Source organism: Mixophyes fleayi, chromosome 2, assembly GCF_038048845.1.
Source record: "Mixophyes fleayi isolate aMixFle1 chromosome 2, aMixFle1.hap1, whole genome shotgun sequence".
Classification (NCBI taxonomy): Eukaryota; Metazoa; Chordata; class Amphibia; order Anura; family Limnodynastidae; genus Mixophyes; species Mixophyes fleayi.
In genome coordinates this window covers 81168407-81177348 of record NC_134403.1, presented here as the reverse complement: position 1 = coordinate 81177348, position 8942 = coordinate 81168407, and the positions used below count along the sequence as shown (strand labels likewise).

At 40.3% G+C, this 8942-nt stretch overlaps 1 protein-coding gene across 1 annotated transcript; it reads left to right on the top strand.

The window, feature by feature from the left end:
* The first annotated feature begins 552 nt into the window (after positions 1-552).
* Positions 553-4248, top strand: LOC142141187 (inhibin beta B chain-like). Its single transcript, XM_075199382.1, has 2 exons — positions 553-1457; positions 2843-4248. Exons 1-2 carry the CDS (start codon positions 1091-1093, stop codon positions 3586-3588), a joined length of 1113 nt encoding a protein of 370 aa, XP_075055483.1. The 5' UTR covers positions 553-1090; the 3' UTR covers positions 3589-4248.
* The last annotated feature ends 4694 nt before the right edge of the window (positions 4249-8942 follow it).

The window sequence follows — 8942 nt, the reverse complement described above, 5'->3', positions numbered from 1 at the left end:
TGCAAAACAGAATACTAATTTGCACCCCTCGTATTGTAACATGGTTTTGTCCAGGAGACTGAAATAAGAAGTTTCTCAAGTTAAGATCCTTAATGAATCAGGCCCTAAATTAGTAAATAAATAGAAAGAAAAAATATCAGGCTATTTTCATATAACATTCACACATCACACCAACTGTGCAGCATTATACTGCACTGTTCAGAAGCATTACTGCACTTGAAGAGATGGACTTAGAGATAGTTATGTTGTACGTTGTGAAGACAGAATAAAGGAATTAAATCATTTATTTTTTATTGCATGAAAATCTTTCTCTATCCCACATCTCTGTCCTGGACAAGTACATTGTTCTCCACGTGGCTATTGGTTTTGAAAAGGGAGGGGGGGTGTAAATAAAAGTGGAGGGGTGAAGCAATCAATCTGTGATAAGAGAAAGCTGTGCTTTTCAAATGACTGACTCTGCCAAAAGGGCAAATAATATTTAACACCCACCGTGTACAGAAGCTTTATGAGAGATCCAGACACTAAGGGGCGGAGGTGGAGACTGTAATTATCAGCAGCAGTATATAGGGCAGTGTAACAAGAGGGAGAGGCTTAGTGGAATTCAAAAGTGCTTTTCATTACTTGTTTAACTATAATAGCTACAAAGTGAAGAGATATTGTCTGATACTGGGATCTCAGTATCTGTACTGCAAATTGTTATATGCACAAGTAGATTATAACTGAAAGAAGCTCATAGTAACAACTGAAATGTTTTTCTTTGACAATATTATCACAAAACAGTGAGGCTGGAAGTAGGGTCTAACCTTACCTAAGATCAACCTCTCCGATCCACCTGGAGTAATAATTATTGTGATGCTGCATCTTTGACCTATCATCTGACAGGGGGTGTCTTGGAGTTAATCCCAGACTCAGTAGCCACATGACAGCTAATGCTGGACCAGATCTCTATTAAAAGCAGGATGCTAGCTGTGCAGGACACACAGCTGTGGAAGAGTTGAAGAAAGTGTTGGTGAAAGAGACCTGACATACTTCAATTGTCATCCTTGCAACTTTCTTCTTTTCTACATCTCTACTTTTGAAAACATTTACTATGATGGCTTCTCGATCCCACAAAGAAGGTACCTGTTTTTATCTGTTAACCCTGCTAGGTGCAGCTTGGGCAGCATCGACCCAAGGTGGAAGCAGAAAAAGTGAATGTCCTTCCTGTGGTGTCCAAGACAAAGCTGTGATGGTAGAGGTGGCCAAGCAACAGATATTACAGAAGCTACATCTAAAGGAAAGACCAAATATTACACACCCCATTCCTAGAGGAGCAGTGGTCAATGCCCTGCGCAGACTGCATTTAACCAAGCCACGAATGGAAGGTCTCTTTGGGTCTCCAAGCTGGGATAGCAACATAGAAACTTCTGAGACAACAGAGCAACAAAGTTATGAGATTATTAGCTTTGCAGAATCAGGTAAGAATTTTCTGTAAATTAAATTATGTTTTTGCTATATCACTGAACAAATAGAATTAATAGAACAGCATAGAATTAACTGAAATGCAGTGGCTCTATAAGAGTAACAAGCAAAATGCTAATGAATTAACTGCTACTTAATTATTGCATTTATATTGCTATTGTCACTTATATCCAACGTGTCAGGATAAATTGCAAATAATCACTAGATGATTTACATTAAAGGAAGGGAACTTAGAAGGCAAACATTTGCTTTAAATATTAAAGGTATCCTATGTCTAAGAGTATTAGTTGTGTCTGCATTCACCCATGGTATCAGCATGAACTGCTAACCTGAGATGGCGTGTCTAGAGGGCTGGATACATATCAGATTGAACTGTGACTTTTGCCATGCCAAATATCCAGACACAACAGTTCATGTTTTACTAGGAGGTGAATTCAGAAATGTAAGTTATTGCTCCTAAAATCTGCACGCAGAAGACTTTAAGGTACATGCTTAGTATAAGGCTCTCCAGCTGCGGAACTACAAATCTGGGCAAGCCCTATCAGCCAGAAGCCGTGGGACTTGTAGTTTCACAAATAGCTGGAGAACCAAAGGTTGCAGGAATCAGGTGTAAGGTGTTGAGGATGCACATTTTATGTAGAACATACCTGGAATGCAGTTCAACCATTCATATTTAATTACACATATAACATTTGTTGTTTATTATACAGTAAAGAACTAGGCTGTTGTTATATACAAGTTTATTTGGTACCCAAAGGAACTGCACTGACATCTAATGGACAATTTTGGTATTTACATGCTACACTATATAATGAGCTATAGACCTCAGGATTCTCAGAAAAAAATGTTTTGCAAAAAAATAATTATTTAAATTAAAAGTGTGTGTCCCACTCAAAAATATTCATACAGTACAATATAAATTCCCTATCATTGTAAATGTCAAAGATACTTTTCACATTCCACAGATTCACATATCATTAAGTAGTTTCCAACACATGAGCTTGTTATTACATAGCTTGAACACTGGATTGAAGGTGATTAATGGACAAATGTAAACTAAGGAAGTGCAGCAAAATTAAATTTCTTCGTCTTTTGTGACATCATGCATCTCTTTTGCACTATTACACATGAATTAGCTTACGAAGATGGTGGCGACAGTGGCAGTATTCTTATGGTTGATTTCAATACTGCAAAAGGTCACACAAAGCATATAGGGGCTTGAACTTGCAGACAAATACACATTTCAAGGGGAAAAAACAAATGATCTAAATATCTGCATTTTTTACATTTTTTAAATGACCCTCTGTGTTACAATAATGATAAGTTTATCATAATAAAATTGAGAAAATTGAATTAACAATTTACTTTTTTTTCTCTACAGAATTTAACAATGAATCCAGTACAACACTGACATTCCAGTTTGCCAGAGATAAAGAGCAAAGCGTGCTTGTTCTCCAAGCTCATCTCTGGGTCTTCTTTAAATCCAACAGAACTAATCAAGCCAATCAGACTATTAGATTATATGCAGTCCAAGAGTCCTATAACACACGCACTTTAATCAGTGAAAAATACCTAGAGCCAAGATGGATTGGTTGGCAAACATTTCCCCTAAAACAAATGCTCCAGACTTTCTTTGATGATAGAACTAAAAGTTTGAAACTAGAACTGGATTGCGAGGGCTGTCAGGATATGCCAGTCATGGTCAACATCAATGACTCCCACCAGCCATTTCTCGTAGCACAAGCAAAGGTACAGGAACGGAGCCACCATGCTGCAAAAAGAAGCCTTAACTGTGATCAGAACTCTAACCTTTGCTGCAGGAAAGACTATTATGTAGAATTTAAGGAAATTGGGTGGAATGACTGGATTATAAAACCTGAGGGATACCAAATAAATTACTGCATGGGTCTTTGTCCAATGCATGTGGCTGGTGCACCTGGTATGGCTGCCTCAGTCCACACCACAGTCTTAAATCTTGTTAAAGCCAACAATATCCAGACAGCAGTGAATTCCTGTTGTGTCCCCACCAAGAGAAGACCTCTGTCCATGCTCTACTTTGACAGAAATAATAACATTGTCAAAACTGACATTCCTGACATGGTTGTTGAAGCATGTGGATGCAGCTAAGAGATACCAGGCACCTCCACATTTAAGTTAAACAGAGAGAAGCTGGCTTGTCTCTTAGGCACGCTGCACTATGCAGAAATCATACAGAAGAAGTGAAATTGCTTCAGGAACACACATGGAATCTTGTAGATCACCATAGGGTTTTGCATTACTTGACTACTGGATAATTTTGCAACTGCCTAGTTAATGCTGACTTAGTATGCAAAAGGTCTAAGACTGTAAGGATCCAGCACACTGAGTAAAATGCACAATGCAACTTTTGTTTCCAGGTTTCCAAGCCCTGCACATGTGGATAAAGAATGTGTATGGTTTTCTTGCAATAATAACAATGATCAATTGAATGCACTCTACCAAAGATTATGCTCTAAATTAAGACATAGACTGCAAGCACATTTTCACTTTTCCAGAACTCATGTCATGTTTTAAAAGTGCCAAGCTGAAATTCTGAAAAGAAGGTTGGAGCCATCATAGACATTTTGCGCAATGCCTCCATTCCACAGAACTATTTTATCTGAAAATTGAAAATCGTTATCATGTGATGATTGTCTTTTCTCTTGGGTCTCTCAGATCTTAGAGCTCACATAATGTTGTATTGTATTTTCTATTTTATTTGTATATTATTATTATTTTTGTTACTTAACACTGTTTAATAAACAGGAAACAGAAAACATATGTAATATATATTTGTCAATGATTTCAGTGATTCAGTGACCTACATATAATATGTATGTTATATAAAATATAATATATAACGTGAAGGTAAACCACACCTTCTCTCATTTACAAATGGTTAGAAATTATTGTGCAAAGGAGCATCTGAAATCAATCGGCTGACTTTAGATTTCTCAGTCTTAAATTTCTCAGTGGTATTTCAAGTTGGTAATATGCGCTCAAATGTACTATCGATTCATACAACACAAGAATGACAACAGATCCTGTCAGGAGAAGGAAGAAAACAGATACTGTTTAGCACAACGTTTTGGACCACTGTTTAGGGGTAGGTATTGAGGACACTAAGTAGTATTGTACCTAGAGAGCACCTCCACCATTTTTCATTAATTTGTTGTACCAGCACAGAACCACTTCCGTGGCATAAAGGGAAAGGGTCATATTGCAAACATTTTATGTGCCACCCCTACTAAAATACTGTGTTCCAATAGAATCACAATTATGCAGTAGAGTGTTACCTTCCATCTATGTCAGCTCTGCTAGAGGTCAGATCTCCTCTATGTCCAACCAGGGGCACAAAGAGGGGGAGTGCAGGTACAAAGTACTGGGGCCCGGACCTGGTGGTAGCTCTGTGTCTATATCAGTGACAGTGGAGAACCAAGGAAGTAGAGGGACAGTGCAGAAATGATAAGTGAGACACCCCTCTCTCTAGAGTGCTCACATTCAGTGGCAGAACTACCACTGGTGCGGAAGGTGCGGTGCACCAGGGCCCATGGAGATAATGGAGCTCTCTGCAGAGCCGTAACTTAGAATTCTAGCGCCCTGGGCAAGAAAGACAAATGCCACCCCCCAGTCCTCAATTTTAACCAAATTAACCTAAAATATTCCTAAATTGCGCCCCCCTTCAGCATTGCGCCCTGGGGGGTCGCCCCTGTCGCACAGCCCTAGTTACGGCCCTGGCTCTCTGCACGGCAGATGCAGAGGGACAGAACTAGCAAGCTGTGGGCCCCGGCTCACTCCTCCCCGCTTCCCTGCACCGGGGCCTACAGCTCGCTAGTTACGTCTCCGCTCACAGTTACTAAACCATATCAGTGAAGCCATCTAAAAAAGAATTTTCCAGCATATATATATAAAAAATAAAACTAGATTTGATATTCCTCTTCAATAGAGATAATGAGAACATTATCTAAATTTAAGAGGAAGGTAATGTAAATAACTAATAAAAACTATCTGCAGTTTACTAACTTTATGCACAGCTGTACATGCCACATGCAATCTAGACAATATACTGGGCATATTTAATTGCAGTTAGCATACAGAGGAACTGGAGATGGAGAACTGATAGACTGAAGAGTCTATTTAACAGGACACCTCCGTCATAAAGATTGGTAGAAAATCAGCTCCCCAGCAACACTGAACCATATATGTAAGCATAATATTTAAACATTTTAAAAAAAGCAAAAAATAATCATGTATGCTAAATCCTTACATATAATACTGATTACAATGAGAACGATATTATGCATCTGCAAGAGTCCTAACATTATACACCCACACATTATAAAGTGACAATGGGCTTTATGTTATATAGCCAAGACAGACCCTATATTACACAGCAATAATATAGCACCATTTGTGTTTAATATAATTAATAGTAATATCCCAGTAACATACACATAAGTAGTAACATTCCATTCATTAGGACTATCATAGTAATGCCAAGTAATTTACCTATTAAAGTAAAATGCCATTAATGCACTCCTAAATACTAATATACTTTATAATTAAGGTGCATTTATGTAGCAATATGCCTATGAACAGTAATATCACATTAGTGTGCCTGTAAGTAGTAATATACCATTAATGTATGTAAGTGGCATAATGCCTATACCATGCCATTAATAAGAACATATATAGTAATGCTCACTAATATAACTTAACAGTATGCAAATAATGTGTCCATAATAAGTAGTATGCCCTTAAAGTTCCCATATTATAGGCATATAGTAATATGACAATAATATGCACAGCTGTAGCAACCTGTTTTTGTATGTCAGCCAGTCCCTTTTCTCCTTCTCCACCTCTTCTTTCATCACTACGCTGCCTGCTGCCTAATCCAGTTTACTAGACTCTAGACTGAAGAATTTACTTGTCCTCAGCTGTGCACCTATGGCAGGTCAATTACTAACTGCTGACATTCACACCTACAGAATGTAATATGTAGCTCTGAGTACCACTAAGACAGTTCTCCAACAAGCTCAACACTCCTGAAAAGGAAAAATATTACCACCTCTGAATAGGCCCTCTTTAACATTCTTGGCCCTAGTGCAGACACACTGGGCCTAATTCATCAAGGAACGTAAATGCTGATTTTATGTGTATAATCCGCAAATTTGATCTACACATGTACAGAACTGGACCATACACAACTAAATGCAACAACGTTCAATTCATCTTCGTACGCAAAGGACACTTACTACAGCTGATGATATCCGAGTGGAAACAGGGCGGGGAAAGGACATTCGCACATAGTCATTGTAGAGTAAGGGCACGCCAAGTATGAGCACACTCCACCACGTTCGATTCAAGCTTTGGACATCTCAAAGTCACTTGTTTTCCTGCCATATCTCTTTCGCCAGCTACAGGGCTAGTCTAAATCTTGATTACCAGTTATGACCATTGCATATGCATGCTATAACATGTGGTTGCTATCAGGGGCAACTGTTAACAAATATTTTATGTTCAGTAGACATTAAGAACATCCTAATAATTGTATTTCATGGAAAGAAAATAAATATACAAAAAGACTGCCGAACGCCACTGGAGGAAATCTTGTTCCTTAGTAGACTTCCTTAATTTCAAGTTCATCCTCTCATCCTACAGTTCCGCCCGCTCCCTTGCTAAACAATCATTCTCCAAGTCACTTATCTCTACACAGTCCCCCAATCCCAGCTGCTTTTTTGCCACTTCTGTGCCCCCCCCCTCCTCCTCCCTTCCCATCCTCGCTTTCTGCCACTGGACTTTGCCTTCTTTTTAACTTACAAATTTGATGCAAGAAATCTCCTCCTCCCATCACTCTTCTGTCACCTCCACCACTCTAACATCCTCTCTCTCCAGCCACAAACTCTTGTGCTTCTTTCACCCCACTACGGGTGACAAAGTCAATTCTCTTATATTATCCTTTCCACCCTCAACCTGCCCCCTGGATCCCATCCCCTCTAACCTCCTTTGCTCCCTCTCCCCCACTGCCGGCTCCCACCTTGCTCTCCTCTTCAATCTGTCCCTCTCCATTGGAATCTTCCCCTCATCCTAAGATAACATGCTCTTGTTTCACCCATTCTTAAAAAATTCAATTGTGACCCTACCACACACTCTATGTACTGCCCCATTTCTCTTCTCCCTTTTGCTTCCAAAATATTTGAGCGGATTGTCTATAACCATCTCAGTAGCTACCTCTCTGACAACTCCCTCGTTGATCCTCTCCAATCTGGCTACCACCCCCTCCACTCCACAGAAACTGCCTTGACTAAAGTCACCAATGGTCTTCTCTCAGCCAAATCCAGGGTCCATTTCTCCCAGCTTATCCTCCTGCACCTCTCTGTGGACTTTGACACTGTGGAGCTCCCTCTCTTACTCCACACCATTCATACTTTTGGCCGTTCTGACAACATCCTTTCCTCCTAACTCACTAACTGTTCCTTCACTTTTTCTACCTCTGTTTCCTCCTCCCCTCATCCATCCTTCCCATAAGAGTCCCACAGAGTTCTATTCTTGGCCCTCTGCTTTTATTCTCTGTACAACTTATCCCTGGGTGAACTCATCAATTCCTTCGGCCTTCATTGCACCTCTATGCAGACGACACTCAACTCTACCACTCATCTCCTGATTTCTCCCCTTCCCTCCTTTATCGGGTGTCCAGTTGCCTCTTTGCCATCTCCTCCTGGATATCCTTAAGCGTTCTCAAACTTAATATGGCCAAAACTGAACTCATTGTCTTCTCTCCATCAAGAGTCTCTCCGCCTCCCGACTTGTCTATCACTGTTGACCGCATCACTATCTCCTCTGTTCCCCAGCTCCGCTGCCTGGGTGTTATTTTTGACTCCTCCCTCTCTTTCGCTCCTCAAATTTAATCTCTTGCCAAATCCTGTTGCTTCCAACTCTGCAACATTGCCAGTATCAGACCCTTCCTCTCCCAGGATGCCACCAAAACTCTTATCTACTCCCTAATCTTTTCTTGTCTCGACTACTGCAACCTTCTCCTCACTGGCCTTCTCCTCTCACATCTCACTCCTCTTTTGATCTATACTCAATGCTGCAGGTAGCCTTCTCTTCCTCTCTTGCACCTCCACATCTGCATCTCCTCTCTGGCAAAACTTACACTGACTCCCTTTCCCCTACAGAATTCTCTTCAAACTCCTCACCCTCACATACACGGCTCTCCAACTCCAATGCTCCCTAAATCACCAACCTCATCTCCATACATTCTCCCTCCCGCCCTCTCTGGTCGGCCAATGACCATCACCTTTCCTCCCATCTTCTAACCACATCTTATTCTCTTATCCAATATTTCTCCCATGCTTCCACCCACCACGGATGTTACACTCAGTATGCTTGCCTTGATGAATCAGGCCCACCAACTGCATTATGATCAGTGAGGCCTGACAATAATCTGTCTACTACATTGT